General features: G+C 63.4%; 2 protein-coding genes across 8 annotated transcripts; one reads left to right on the top strand and one right to left on the bottom strand.

Moving 5' to 3' along the window:
- The first annotated feature begins 81 nt into the window (after positions 1-81).
- INTS11 (integrator complex subunit 11) lies at positions 82-10865 on the top strand. 2 transcript variants are annotated; one of them, XM_080657874.1, is made up of 17 exons: positions 82-271; positions 3160-3257; positions 3677-3750; positions 4537-4765; positions 7097-7195; positions 7274-7308; positions 7560-7698; positions 8132-8196; positions 8430-8619; positions 8933-9016; positions 9276-9365; positions 9442-9604; positions 9727-9834; positions 9917-9978; positions 10061-10203; positions 10342-10471; positions 10585-10865. In XM_080657874.1, exons 1-17 carry the CDS (start codon positions 244-246, stop codon positions 10657-10659), a joined length of 1812 nt encoding a protein of 603 aa, XP_080514000.1. In that variant the 5' UTR covers positions 82-243; the 3' UTR covers positions 10660-10865. The 2 variants fall into 2 exon arrangements, 1 of the variants encoding a protein (XP_080514000.1); XR_013960030.1 differs by having other exon boundaries at positions 91-271; positions 10367-10471; positions 10585-10859.
- Positions 10853-14160, bottom strand: PUSL1 (pseudouridine synthase like 1). Of its 6 annotated transcripts, none has more exons than XM_080657879.1 (9): positions 14001-14160; positions 13747-13804; positions 13473-13660; positions 13226-13321; positions 12911-13081; positions 12011-12065; positions 11764-11935; positions 11528-11647; positions 10853-11426 (listed from the first exon to the last, which is right to left on the bottom strand). In XM_080657879.1, the coding sequence occupies exons 1-8, from the start codon at positions 14075-14077 to the stop codon at positions 11529-11531; spliced, it is 936 nt and encodes a 311-aa protein (XP_080514005.1). In that variant the 5' UTR covers positions 14078-14160; the 3' UTR covers positions 10853-11426; position 11528. The 6 variants fall into 6 exon arrangements, with proteins under 6 accessions (XP_080514005.1, XP_080514001.1, XP_080514002.1 ...); XM_080657875.1 differs by having other exon boundaries at positions 11528-11650; positions 13172-13321; positions 14001-14132; XM_080657876.1 differs by having other exon boundaries at positions 13172-13321; positions 14001-14132.
- Between the last annotated feature and the right edge of the window lie 40 nt (positions 14161-14200).

Genomic DNA, 14200 nt, shown 5'->3' with positions numbered 1-14200 from the left:
CCCGGGCCGCTCGGGCCGCTCGGGGTGGGTCGCCCGCTACCCAATCAGGATGCGCGGCCCACACTTCCGGCGGGCGCACCGGAAGTGGGCGCCGTGGAGGCGGGGGTACGCCTGCGCAATGCGTCACCGCAAGCCGCGCTCTAGTGTTGCGCTTTGGGTCCCGGCGATCCGGGTCCTGCCCGGCGACGGCGGACGCGGCGGCCGGTGAGCGCGGAGGCGACAGGCCTGGGAGCGCGGGGCAGGATGCCCGAGATCAGAGTCACGCCCCTGGGTGAGTGAGGGCGCCGGGCCGGGCGGGCGGTGATCTGCCGGGGCCGGGCGCGGGGGCCGCCCTCCCGGGCCGCAGCTGTGGCCGCGGGGCCTCGCGCCCCTGCCCTGCTGGCTCGGGTCCTGCGCGCAGAACCGCTCGGGGGACGGCCTTGGCGTTGCGTCCTGTTCCGGTAGTTTGCTGCGTCCCCCGTTTTCCTAACAGCGAAGCGAGGACGAGGGCGCCTAAAGCGGGCCCTGGGCTGGGCGCCGCACATCCCTTCCTTTGCGCGTGGACTCATGCTCGCCGCGCCTTTGCACACAACTTCCCCCACCCACCTGCGCCTGGCTCGCCAGCTCCACCTGCCTCACGCCCGGTCGCCTGCAGGCTCCCATCTATCCAGCCTGGTGGTCCACCCTTAGATCAGACCGTGGATTACGTGACCTCGTGACTTAAAAAAAAAAAATAGCTTTACTTCTTGAAAAAGATATGCGTTTGCACGTTTATGTTATTACTCCTCACCTGAGGATGTTTTTTCCCATTGCTTTTTAGAGTGGGAAGGAGGAGAGGGAGGGAGTGGGGAGAGACACACACACATTGACTGGTTGCTACTGGCTGCCTCCCACAGGAACCCCTATGGGGCCCGGGGTGAACCTGAAACCCAGGTACGTGCCCTTGATCAGGAATCTGACCCTGACCCTTCGGTGCTTGGGGTGATGCTCTAACCCATGAGTCACACCGGCCAGGGCTGCATGCGCACTTTTAAAAGCCTGAACTGTCCAGAACAGTGCGAAGGCGGGAAGGTCACGCAGAGCCCAGGGTTCCAGGAACAAGTGGGCTGCCACCTGCTGGCCACCCTCCAGGACTCTCCGGCCTTTCCTCTGCTCACACCAGGGGTCCCACGCACCTCCACACCTTGCTCGTGGTGTGAGCTCTTCCTCGTGGTGTGAGCTCTTCCTCGGAAGAGCCCGCCCGCCCCCAGCTGGGACGCTGAGCTGTGACAGCCACATCGCATAGCCAACGCCCCTGCCCAAGCCCTCGCCCTCGGCCGCGGGGGTGGGGGGCGGGTGTGGGGGGAGCACACATCTCAGTCCACCATGGGCATGTCACTCCCACAGCCTCTTGTAGCTGCTGGCGCAGGGTTCCCTCTGGCCATTGGCCCCACGCCTGCCCCTGCCCCCGGCTCATCTCCAGGGGACTCTGCGGAACCCTCCCTCCAGCCCCTTCTCCATTTTCCCGTTTTGTCAACAAGCACTCTCCTCTAACAGTCCTCCCTTTTTCTTGCTTCCCGGACCCCAGTCTGCACCTGGTGTGCCCCCAAGGTCATGCAGCCTCATCACCACCAAAACTAGAACTGCTTCTCCCTTCGCCAGTTTCTGCCTTGTTTGTGGGCTCCCTGGCCAACCTGGGCCAGGGACAGTCTCCGAAATCACCGGGGCCACCGGGCCTTGGCACACCTGCCTCCCCGCTGCTGTCCCACCCTGCTGGGAAGTCCTAAGCCTGTCATGGTTCTGGAAGTTTCTGTGGCCCCTTCCCTGCCCACCTTACCCCCCTGGCACTCACCTCCTGCTGGTGGGCTCGGCGTGTCTTGTCTGTGTGCTCACCGTCTGTCTCCTGGCCCTGGACCCTGCGCTCCCTGCAGGCAGGCGGTCTCCTTTCTTTTCTCTTGAGTCCTGCCCCTGTGTGTGCCCGGACTCTGTTCCCCACACCTCCCGCCCAGTTCAAGCTCCCGAGGTGGTCGTTGGGGGACAGTGGCCACGGCCTAGGAGCTAGGCTCTGGAGTCCGAAGGCCGTCTCTGGTCCATGCTTAGGAGCCATGCATCAGGGGCAGAGGTGGATCCCACCAGACGGGTGGCCCTTCCCCCCCCACAAATGTCTGGAGGGCCCCTGAGCTGGCATGCAGGGAGCAGACAGCGACCACTGCCAGCGGGCGGCCTGTCCTGGTGGAGACAGGAGCAGGCCTGTAAGGGACCTCCGGGCTGCCACCGTGGCTGGGCTGCCTGAGGCACACAGGCAGAGCCCTTGGCTGGCATCCCTGCTGTTGTCATGGGGATAAGCTTCTCCAGGACCAGTCCCCGTCCTACGCTGGCCATGGTCCTGTCACCTCTGTGTGTGTGGTGCCAACAGAGGGCCAGGTGGCCGGCAGAAAGCTGGCCATTTGCTGTTACCAGGCCGTACAAGGTTGTGTCCATTTCCTTCCAGTCCCTGAGGCCACAGCTGGCCCTAGGAGGTGCCTGGATGTGCCCTGTGGCGGCTGGAGCAGCCGGGCAAGGCTTGGCAGTCAGGAAGTGGACGGGACTCAGGTTCAGGTCTGGTCCCTGTAGTTGGTTGTTGCCGGACAGCTGGGCCATGCTTCCCCGTGGCCAGGCCGGAGCCACCTGGGAGCCTCTGCGGTGGCACCAAGGACGGACAGCGAGGTCTGCAGCCCACGGGGGCCGCTCAGGACTTGCAAGTGACTTCTCAGCCCAGGTTTCAGGAGGGGTGGTGAGGCCCCCAGCGCGCCGGCATGCCAGCCCAGCACCTGTTACTCAGCCCTTGGCCTTCAAGGGAATGGGTGGGTCACAGCAGGTGGCTGCAGCCTCCTTCCATCCGAGCCTGGCAGCAGAGGCTGGGCCTGAGGCTGGAGGCGAGGGGGGGCACTCAGGCCAGAACGCACTTGGAGGACTTGGCGCTCTGTCCCCTCCCTGCGCGTTCCCCTTCCTGTCTGCTGTGGATGTGGCGTGTTCTCGCCTCATGTTGTCCACGCAGCCGCCATGAGGTCATTTCCCAGCTCGAGGGCTCTGCCAGCCAGGGGTCCAGAGTGCCCAGGGGGGCCTGGGACAGGCAGCTGGGCCTTGGCCTTTGGGGGAGGGGCAGAGGGCGGTGGGGGATGGGAAGGATGTAGCAGCACCTCCCTGACCCTGTCCCTGCAGGGGCTGGCCAGGACGTCGGCCGGAGCTGCATCCTGGTCTCCATTGGGGGCAAGAACGTCATGCTGGACTGCGGAATGCACATGGGCTTCAACGATGACGTGAGTCCTGTGCGGGGGCGGCCGGGGCACCTGTGGGGCTGGGGTGGTCCTGCCCCCAGCCTAGCCCTTGGCGCGGACCTGGGGGACCTAGGGTTTCAGGCTCTGATCCACGGAATGGGCACAGTCTTGGCAAGTGGGCAGTGCAGGGGGCAGGTGGGCCTGGGGTCACTCCATTCCTGGGCAGCCCCACCATCACATGACAGATGGGGTGTCCTGCCTGGGGTCAGTCTGTCCAGAGAAGGGCTGTGTGTGGCGGGCTGTGACCCCTGTGCTCAGAGGCTGTGAGCAGGCAGTGGTCCTGGCGCCGCCGCCGCCGCCGGATCCGGGTGTTGGTGTCCTCCCTGGAGCACTGGCTGCCCCGCCCGTCACCTGAGAGCTGGGCCGCCGCTGCGTTCTGACGCTTTCTCTGGATTCCTCAGAGGCGCTTCCCAGACTTCTCCTACATCACCCGCAACGGCCGGCTGACCGACTTCCTGGACTGTGTGATAATCAGGTGGGCGCCTGCCACAGGCTGGGGGACGGGGCTGGGGGATGGGGCTGTGGGGACGGGGCTGTGAGGACGGGGCTGGGGTGACAGGGCTGGGGTTCGGGGCTGGGATGACGGGGCTGGGGGACAGGGCTGGAGGACAGGGCTGGGCTGGGCTGGCTCGAGCCTTCCCTGCTTGGCCTGCGGAGGCTGCAGACTGTGGGGTGGGGTGTTGCTGGGTGGGCTCTGTGCCAGTTGCCTTGTGGCTCGCCCCAGGCCTGGCCCTCCCTCTGGATGCTGGCCCTGGAGGTGGTGTCTGTGTGTGTGGTCATAGGTGTTCATGGCTGCTGCTTGGTGGGCTGCAGTCAGCTTTTTGGGGGGAGGGGGACACAGTGCTATGCCCCCAAGTGTTGTGGAGGAGAGCCCAGGTGCCCAGGACGATGAGGCCACGTCAGGCCTCCACATGGTGGCTACGACCGGCCCATCTGCAGCAGTGAGGCGGTGGCTCCGGTGCCTGTCCTTTCAGCTGCTTTCTGTTTCTTCCAGAACGTGTCGCTGTGTGACACACATTTTAACTGTTTACGTGCTCATTGCTGAGCTAGGTGTTTAGACTGTAAGGTCCAGGGAGGCCGCTTTTCTTTCTGTCTGCTCGTTCCCCATCCCCAGCACTTAGCACATGCCTGGTGCACAGTGAGCCCTCAGTGAGCGAGTGAATGGAAGGATGGATGGGCGGGCGGGGTGATCCGAGTGGAGCTGGTGAGGAGGGGCTGTGAGGGGTGGGTGCAGTGGCCGCTGACCCTGCTGCGCCCCCAGCCACTTCCACCTGGACCACTGCGGGGCGCTGCCCTACTTCAGCGAGATGGTGGGCTACGACGGGCCCATCTACATGACCCACCCCACCCAGGCCATCTGCCCCATCCTGCTGGAGGACTACCGCAAGATCGCCGTGGACAAGAAGGGCGAGGCCAACTTCTTCACCTCCCAGATGATCAAGGACTGCATGAAGAAGGTGGTGGCCGTGCGCCTCCACCAGACGGTCCAGGTCAGTGTGTCAGGCCTGGGGGCCCCCGGGGGGCAGCAGGCGAGGGGCGGCTGGTGGGGCACTCGGGCGTCTGAGCAGGACAGAGCTCCTGTGTGCTGGCCGGGGAGGCAGGGACTGGATGGAGCTGGGCTGTGGGGTTTGGGCTCCGTCTCAGTCACTGCTCTGTGCACGCGCGTCTGGGGCAGACGGATGGCTGGCAGCAGGCGAGGGCGTTAAGTGGCAGCATTTATGAGAGATGTTGGGTTTGTCTGTTTCCTTAGAGTCTGTGGGTTTTGCTTGGTGTTAGGTACCTACACATTTTGGGTCATTTTATCCTGTTTGAACATCTGTCCATATGAAGTGTGTATGTTTATCCTATATGATAAAAGTCTAATATGCTAAGTGTCCAGTTGTCCATTCAACCAATCAAAGCGTAATATGCTAATGATATGTTAAGGCCACTCAACCGCTTGCTGTTATGTGCACTGACCACCAGGGGGCAGACACTCTGACAGGTAGGGTAGCTTGCCATTGGGGTCCAGCCTATTGGGACTGAGTGAGACAGGCCGGACATGCCCCAGAGCCCTCCCACGGTCCCTCCCCGGCCGATCGTGGGGCCCCTGGTGGGGTCCCTCGGCTTGTCCTGCACCCTCTCGCAATCCAGGACCCCTCAGGAATGTTAGAGAGCCGGTTTCGGCCCAATCCCACAGGCCAGGGAGAGGGACCCCACTGGTGCACAAATTCGTGCATTGGGCCTCTAGTCTCCCATAATGCTTTTCATCTTAGAGTCTGTTTTCTGGGAAATGTGCTGACACCATTCCCACCTCCCCACCTTTGGTTGATGTTTGCATAGAATATCTCCTTCCGTCTTTTCGCTTTCAATCTTCCTTCATCGCGTTCTCAATGTGGCTCTTTTAAGTAAGTGTGTGGTCAGGGTTTTTAAGACCCAGTCTGATACCCTGTCCTTTAGACGAGCGCTTAGACCCCCACATTTCAGAAGGCAACTGGGGGGTGGCTGTGCTGTCACCATTCGCTTCCCATCACTTTCCTGCTCTATTCTTCCCTTTCTTTCATTGCCTTTTTTTTTCTGTTTTAATCCTCACCCAAGGATATGTTTTTTATTTTATTAAGGTATTATATGTGTACATATCTTACCATTGCCCCCCCACCCCACTCCCATACATGCCCTCACCCTCCAATGTTTTGCATCCGTTGATTATTCTTATATGCATGCATACAAGTCCTTCGGTTGATCTCTTATTTCCCCCACCTCTCCCTAACCTTCCCGCTGTAATTTGGCAGTCTGTTTGATGCTTTACTGCCTCTGTATCTATCTTTTTGTTCATCAGTTTATAATGTTTTTTATTATCCACAAGTGAGTGAGATCATGTGGTATTTTTCTTTCATTGCCTGGCTTATTTCACTTACCATAATGTTCTCCAATTCCATCCAGGTTGCTACAAATGGTAAGAATTCCTTCTTTTATAGCAGCGTAGTATTCCATCGTGTAGATGTACCATAGTTTTCTGATCCACTCACCTGCTGATGGGCACTTAGGCTGTTTCCAAATCTTAGCTATGGTGAATTGTGCTGCTATGAATATAGGGGTGCATATATCCTTTCTGACTGGTGTTTCTAGTTCCTTAAAGGATATGTTTTTATTGATTTTCTTTTTTTAGAGAGGAAGAGAGAAACATGGATATGAGAGACATCATTGGTTGCCTCCCATGTGCACTCTAACTGGGGATCAAACCTGATGTCCGGGATGATGCTCCAGCCAACTGAGCCACACTGGCCAGGGCTGGACTGATTTAAAAAATATATATATTTTTTTATTGGTTTCAGAGAGGAAGGGAGAGGGAGAGATGGAAACAATGATGAGATAATCACTGACCAGCTGCCTCCTGCACGCCCCTTACTGGGGATCGGGCCCACAGCCCGGGCATGTGCCCTGACCGGGAATCACACCATTACCTCCTGTTCATGGTCGACGCTCAGCCACCGAGCCCCGCCGCTGGGCTTTACCAACACTCTTCCTCCTGTCCCCTGTCCCCCGTCTCCTGTCTTCCCTGGGGATGTGCTCCCCACAGCCCTTGCAGAGCCTGCGTCGGGGAACTGCAGGGCCCCGGAGGCTGGGCTGCTGCAGCTTGTTTCCGGCCCGTTGTCTCCTCTCTCGGGTTGAGTCGCTTTTGGTTGAGGACTGGGCGTCATCTGTGAGGAACGGAGTTGGTGACAGGCGCAGAATGCCGCGGTCTGCTTGTGCCGCTACCTCCTAGCCCCTCTGTGGTCCTCCCCCTGCCGCCCCCCCCCCCGACACACAGCCACAGCCCTGACCCAGCCCTCCCCTCCCAGGTAGACGAGGAGCTGCAGATCAAGGCCTACTATGCCGGCCATGTGCTGGGGGCAGCCATGTTCCAGATCAAAGTGGGCTCGGAGTCAGTGGTCTACACGGTCAGTGGGCGCCCTCGGGGCACAGGCGGGCTGCTGGGCGGGGAGAGGAGGCCCCTCCTGAGAGCTGCTCCCCTGCAGGGCGACTACAACATGACCCCGGACCGGCACCTGGGGTGAGTAGGCACCTGGGGTGAGTAGGCGGTGGTTTCATCCAGTGCCACCCCCCCGCCCCCCAATGTCCCCCGAGCGAGGCAGAGTCTCTCCTGTCTTCCCCCGAGGGCTGCCCTGCCTGCTGCTGGGCCTGTGCAGAGGAGGCTGCCCTCGGGTCCTGGAGGCCTTGGCCCGAGCGGGCTGGGTCCGGCGTGATGCTCCCCACCTGGAGGCCGTGTGGACTGTCCCCCTCAGGCCATGCCCCCTCTTCCAGAGCCGCCTGGATTGACAAATGCCGCCCCAACCTGCTCATCACAGAATCCACATACGCCACAACCATCCGTGACTCCAAGCGCTGCCGGGAGCGGGACTTCCTGAAGAAGGTCCACGAGACGGTGGAGCGCGGCGGGAAGGTAGCGGCCGCGGCAGGGGCAGCAGGCGGCAGGGCAAGAGGTGGAGACGGTGCTGAGGTTCTGGGCCGGGGGAGGCCCTACTCCTGTTGGGAAGAGAAGCGCCCTTTGACCCTCTGGGGTACTGGTTTCCCCTCATCTCAGGTCCCACCACAGGGCTGGCCAGAGTGTCCACCTGGGTCCCTTTGGGATCGAGTGTGGCTGGAGGCAGGAGTCGGGGGGGCAGGATGTAGGGGGGCCTCCAGCTCTCAGGGATGCCTGGCCATGACCTCTCAGTGGACGTGGCCTCCGGCCACAGGCACTGCCAGCAGGGCTAGTCTTCACGGCTGCTGCCCAAGAAGGTGGCCACTGCCCAGCCACCGTGTTCTCACATGAGCTCTGCCTGGGTGAGCAGGGTGGCCAGGGCCTCTACCCACGCCAGCCTTGCCCACTGCAGGTGCTGATCCCCGTGTTTGCGCTGGGCCGCGCTCAGGAGCTCTGCATCTTGCTGGAGACCTTCTGGTGGGTGCAGCGGGCAGCTTCTGGGAGCCCTGGTCTGAGTGGGCGGTAGGGTGGGGCTGTGGGGCCAGCCTGAGCCTGGGGGCCCAGAACAGCACATGGGCACCACCATCCTGCACTGAGGCCTCCACACACGTCAGCCCTGACGCCCTAGAGGAGGAGGCAGACGGAGGGCGTGGGGGGACATGCTGGTCCGGCCCTGGCGGCTCCTCCACGGCGGCCCACACTGCCCACAGGGAGCGCATGAACCTGAAGGCCCCCATCTACTTCTCCACCGGCCTGACCGAGAAGGCCAACCACTACTACAAGCTCTTCATCACCTGGACCAACCAGAAGATCCGGAAGACCTTCGTCCAGCGGAACATGTTCGAGTTCAAGCACATCAAGGCCTTCGACCGAGCTTTTGCCGACAACCCGGGCCCAATGGTGAGGCCCTGGCTTCTGTGCCTGCTGCAGCCAAGGCATGCCCCCAGGCTGGGGCTGGGCCTGGGCCAGCACCACGTCCACAGCGTGTTCCTCCTCGTCTGGGGCCTGCCAGGGGTCCCTGCCTGCCCCCCCTCCCCCGCCTCCCCGTGGAGTGGGGCACGCGGTGCTGGAGGAAAGACGGGTGTTGGGGCAGGAGGGAGAAGTGGGTGGAGCAGGAGGCCCTGATGGAAGGGGAGGACCAGATGTGCTGCAGAGCCTGGTTCTTGGTCAGCTGTGGCGTGGGCTGCCCTGACTGCCCCCATGGTCACCCTAGGTCGTGTTTGCCACACCCGGGATGCTGCATGCTGGGCAGTCCCTGCAGATCTTCCGGAAGTGGGCCGGGAACGAGAAGAACATGGTGAGGGGTCTGGGATGGCTCCTTGGAGGGCCTGAGGTTGGGCAGAGGTGGGGAGCAGGGGCTCCCCGGCTGGGGAACACTGCTGCTGTCAGGAGGGGTGCAGTACCTGGGGCCCAGTGTCCAGCCAGGCAGCTCAGACGTCACTGTCTGCCCGTCTAGCGTCAGGATCCCCCCCTGAGCAGGGGTCGTGGTGCTCAGCCCCAGGCAGGAGAGCGAGGCCATGCACGTGGCTAGCAGCTCTACCCTTTTCTGCCTGCAGGTCATCATGCCGGGCTACTGCGTGCAGGGCACCGTGGGCCACAAGATCCTCAGCGGGCAGCGCAAGCTGGAGATGGAGGGGCGGCAGGTGGTGAGTGCCACCCTCCCCCAGCTCCCCAGGCCCCTCTTGGGTGGGTGCTGACAGCCTGTGCCCTGTGCCGCTGCAGCTGGAGGTCCGGATGCAGGTGGAGTACATGTCCTTCAGCGCCCACGCGGACGCCAAGGGCATCATGCAGCTGGTGGGCCAGGCGGAGCCCGAGCGCGTGCTGCTGGTGCACGGCGAGGCCAAGAAGATGGAATTCCTGAAGCAGAAGATCGAACAGGAGTTCCGTAGGCAGCCGATGGTGGGGGGAGGGCTCGGCGGGTGCCGGGGTGCAGGCAGGGTTGCCCCACGGGGTCGGCATGGCGGGGCTGGCCAGCCTGACCTGATGTGCTCTCTGCCCCTGGCCCAGGAGTCAGCTGCTACATGCCGGCCAATGGCGAGACCGTGACCCTGCCCACAAGCCCCAGCATCCCCGTGGGCATCTCGCTGGGGCTGCTAAAGCGGGAAATGGCGCAGGGTAAGTGGGGCAGGCATGCCCGCTGGGCGGAGCCAGGCAGGCGGTGGGCCCTGGCAGCTCTGATCCCTGCTCTTCTCTGAAGGGCTTCTCCCTGATGCCAAGAAGCCGCGGCTCCTGCACGGCACCCTGATCATGAAGGACAGCGTGAGTGCGCGGCAGGGCAGGCGCGGCGGGGGCGGGTAGGGGCTCCTGCGTGCTCTGACGTGACCCTGCCCCTGCCCCGCAGAACTTCCGGCTGGTGTCCTCTGAGCAGGCCCTCAAGGAGCTGGGCCTGGCCGAGCACCAGCTGCGCTTCACCTGCCGTGTGCACCTGCATGACTCACGCAAGGAGCAGGAGATGGCCATGCGTGTCTACAGCCACCTGAAGAGGTGGGCGCAGCCTGGCCCCTCTGGGGGGAGGGGGCCTCAAGGGGTGGGGCCTGACCTTGTCTCCATGGGCGGGGGGGGGGGGGCTCTCAGGGGGAGGGGGCCTCTCAGGGGGCAGGGGCTGACCTCATCTCCATGCAGCCTCCTCAAAGACCACTGTGTGCAGCACCTCCCTGACGGCTCGGTGACCGTGGAGTCCATCCTCGTCCAGGCCGCCGCCCACTCCGAGGACCCGGGCACCAAGGTGCTGCTGGTCTCCTGGACCTACCAGGTGCGTGCAGGACCCAGGAAGCTTGCAGTGGGTCAGGACAGGCGGGGTCACACCTTCAGCCTGGGCTGCCTAGGTGGGGAGGCCGGGACTACAGCGCCTGTGTCCCCTTGTAGGACGAAGAGCTGGGGAGCTACCTCACATCTCTGCTCAAGAAGGGCCTGCCCCCAGCCCCCAGCGGAGGCAGCTGACCGCTGCAGGCTGCCTGCCCTTCCCTCGCCCAGCCAGGGGGCCTGGGCTTCCACTGCAGGACAGTGTCTGTGCCTTGGGCTTCCCTCTGTGGATGTGCAGCCCGCAGCAGGCCACAGCCTCATGTGGGGCAGCACCAGTGTCCCATGTCTGCCCGAGTGGCCGTTCTGGGTGGGAGAAATAAAAAACCCTAAAGACCTTCACGTTTTATTTTATTACGTTAATTCCTATTGACAGAACCGAAGGCTGCTTGTCTTCCCGTCTTGGTGCTCACACCGGTTTCCTGCATCTACGCCCAGGGCTGCCCACCTGGGGCAGATGGGCACGCAGGGTGCTGGGGGCTTGGGGAGCAGGAGGCCTGCTGTGGCCCCCAGGCAGCCGAGTGCTTGACAACACAGGGCATGTGGTATGCAGAACCAGGCAGGGTCCAGTGGCCAGGCCGAGTGAGCCGTGGGGGCTCTGACCTGGGCTCGGCACCTGGGCGCCATCTGTGGCTTCCGTACTATGGACCCTGCAAACCAGGGGTCCTCAAACTTTTTAAAAACGGGGCCAGTTCACTGTCCCTCAGACCGTTGGAGGGCCAGACTATAGTTTAAAAAAAAAAACTATGAACAAATTCCTATGCGCACTGCGGGCCCGGGACGTGTCGGCTAAGCAGCACAGGCAGTGGCACCCGGCGGGCCGGATAAATGTCCTCGGCGGGCCGCAGTTTGAGGACGCCTGCTGCAAACCATGAGGCCAGAAGCTTTGGAACTGCTGGAGGCAGGACCTGTGGACAGATCCTAGGTCAGCTTGGGAGCCCCCCTCCCACTGGGGATTTGGGGGGGGGGTATGGGCTGAGGGGGCTCTGGCTCTAAGGGGCATGGGCACCTCACTCCAGGCCGCCTGCCTTCGGGCCGCTGGTCTCCAGCCTGAAGTCTTCTGGCCAACCCGGAGCCTCCCTGCCCCCTGGTCCCCGGCTCTCCTGCTGGGCACAGTCTGGACTCCCAGCTGCTAGAATGACAGGGGAGGGCTGTGACAGCATGGGCTCCTCCTCCTGCAAGGACCCAGCCTGGAGTGGGGCCCGTCAGTGGGTACAAGTAGGGGCCTTCCCAGGCACCTCTTACCGAGGTCTCTGAGGCCCTCGAATAGCACCGACTTCAGGAACAAGCCGTGGGCTGGGGCCACATGTGTCTGGTGCCTGCCCAGCGGGTCCCGGCTCTGGAGAACCATCTTCACCTGAGTAGGTGTCACAGCCCCCAGCCCCGCGGCCACCAAGATCGCTGTCATCCTCCGCACCTGCAACCCAAGGCTCAGCCTGCCGTCCGGGCCCGAGTTCCCCCCTCCCCCCGGAGGGCCCCGCACAGAGCCCACCTGTCTGTACAGGAAGGACTGGCTCTCAAACTCCAAGCTCCAGAACTGCAGCCTCCTGGGGACACAGGCACCTGTGATGTCGGGGCCGCAGGGCAGCCCCAGCCTGGTTTGGCTCCCGACGAGGGAAGTGGGCTGGGCAGGGCAGAGGGCCCAGGAAGACGTACCCACCCTGTCTTCCACCCCAGGGGCCTCCTAAGGGAGACGTGAACCCAGACAACTATCCCTTGTGAGAGGGAAAGGAGCAGAAGGGGGCCTTGCGGTGGGGACGGCCTCGGGGAGATGCTAAGGTCCTGGCATCAGCTCGGGGCTCTGACATGTCTAAGGCTGACCGTGCAGAAGACCCTCCTCCCTTTAGAGAGCTGACCTAAACTAGGAAGGTTCTAGAAGTCAGCAGCTGCCATGTGACCAGAGGCCCCTGGGACAGTGGAACCAACCTTGTCAGGCTGGGCCAGAACCAATGCCTGGTGCTCCCCCAGCAGGACCTTGTCAGCAGCTGCCAAGACCCATCCCCAGCGGTGAGCTCGGGGCAGGGCTGGGAGCCCTCAGGGAAAGCAGCCCTCGTCCTGTTCTCCAGCCCCGGGGGTGGGGGGAGGGGGAGGCACAGCTGCGGGAACACGCCCCCAGCGGGTGCCCAGGACATCCTGCCTCTGCACAGTCCACTGTGCCTGGGAAGGCCCCTACTTGTACCACTGACGGGCCCCACTCCAGGCTGGGTCCTTGCAGGAGGAGGCCATGCTGTCAGCCCTCACCTGTCATTCTAGCAGCTGCAAGTCCAGACTGCCCAGCAGGAGAGCCAGGGAGGGACCAGGGGGCAGGGAGGCTCCGGGTTGGCCAGGGAAGGTGCTGGGCCTGATACAGCCTCCATGGCCTCCAGACCAGCCTACAGGCTGCTCTCCTCACCTGCTCTCCTGGGGGAGGACAAAGGGACCGGCTGGGTCCAGGGACACTGAGGCTCGACGCAGTGTGCGCACTGAGCTGGTAGAGGGGCTGCCAGCCGACTGGAAGGCGCTGAAGTCGTGTGTCCCCAGGAGGTGCTGGGCAGCCTCCCGCATGGCAGCCACGTCCAAGCGGCTGCAGGGAGCCAGGTGAGTGGTCAGGAGGAAGTGGCCAGCCCGGTGGGCCTGGCACCCCCCCTCCACTGCCACACACACCCACACTCACTCTGCTCGCAGGGCCCAGCATCGGTTTCGCTCAAACACAGATAGCTGGTCGTACCCGGGGCAGCCGGTGACCAGGCGGTACAGGTAGGTCCTGGATGTTGCACAGTAGCGGGCATGAAAGTCACTGGGCACACGGAAGGCCTGCAGGACCCTGTGGGAGTAACACCAGGGACATGACACCCGCCCACACGTGCCCCCTTGGTATCTCCCCCAATACCCCGAGAAAGTCTGTCCAGACAAAGTCCTTCCTGACTCAGCCTCTAGCCGCGGTGGATGCGTAGGTCAGAGCAGGGGGTGCTCACCGGATGGCGGGGTGCTTCAGGTGGGTGTTGAGCGCCTCGGTCAGGACCTCGGGTGAGAAGGGCGGCAGGCCCGAGCGGCGCTGCACGTCCAGGTGCGCAGCATTGCTCAGGGCGTGGACCCCAGCATCCGTGCGGCTGGAGATGATGAACTTGACCGGCACGACCGACTTCAGCTTCTCGGCGGCCTCCTGCGGGGTCAGCGCGAGGCGAAGACCCCGAGTTCCCACCGGCACCGGTCGCCCTCCTCCCTCCCAGGCCACAGGCCGGCGCTCACCTCCAGGTAGTTCTGGACCCCGACCGCACGCTGGGCGCCCCTGACAGCCGCGCTCCCACTGTGGGCAGAGGCGGGGGCAGGTTAGCGGGTAGAGACCGCCCCGCCCGGCCCCACTTTAAGCGGCCACCACGGCCACTCCCGGCCCGTGCCGGCGAGGCCGGAAGTGCAGATCCTAAAGCTCCCGCCCCCTCTGCCCTTGGGGACCAGCTCCCGCGCTTCCCCGTGGGCTGCGGGCACGGGATGTCGGGACATACTTGAAGTCGGTGCCCAAGTACTGGAAGAACACGAGGTAGCGCGCCCGCACCGAGCCCGCGGCCGGGCCCGAGCCCATGGCCCGGCGGGACCGGACCAAGAACCCAGTGGACCGGAGGCCGCACGTGGGCCTGTGCGCGTGCGCACAGAGTCTGGCCACGCCCCGGTGGCTCCGCGCCTGCGCTTTGCCTTTGCCCCGCCT

Source organism: Plecotus auritus (genome assembly GCF_963455305.1).
Source record: "Plecotus auritus genome assembly, chromosome: 2".
Lineage (NCBI taxonomy): Eukaryota > Metazoa > Chordata > Mammalia > Chiroptera > Vespertilionidae > Plecotus > Plecotus auritus.
This window is presented reverse-complemented; position numbering and strand designations above follow the sequence as displayed.

Excerpts from the sequence above, each read along its gene's own strand:
- INTS11 (XM_080657874.1), top strand. The coding sequence starts at position 244 with ATGCCCGAGATCAGAGTCACGCCCCTGG. Across the intron at positions 3,751-4,536 it reads CTGGACTGTGTGATAATCAG|CCACTTCCACCTGGACCACT; the intron begins GTGGGCGCCTGC and ends CTGCGCCCCCAG. Across the intron at positions 9,605-9,726 it reads GAAGATCGAACAGGAGTTCC|GAGTCAGCTGCTACATGCCG; the intron begins GTAGGCAGCCGA and ends CCCCTGGCCCAG.
- PUSL1 (XM_080657875.1), bottom strand. The coding sequence starts at position 14,077 with ATGGGCTCGGGCCCGGCCGCGGGCTCGGTGCGGGCGCGCTACCTCGTG. Across the intron at positions 12,066-12,910 it reads GTCCTCCCCCAGGAGAGCAG|GAGGCTGCAGTTCTGGAGCT; the intron begins GTGAGGAGAGCA and ends CTGTGTCCCCAG. Across the intron at positions 11,651-11,763 it reads CGAGGGCCTCAGAGACCTCG|CAGCTGGGAGTCCAGACTGT; the intron begins GTAAGAGGTGCC and ends CTGTCATTCTAG.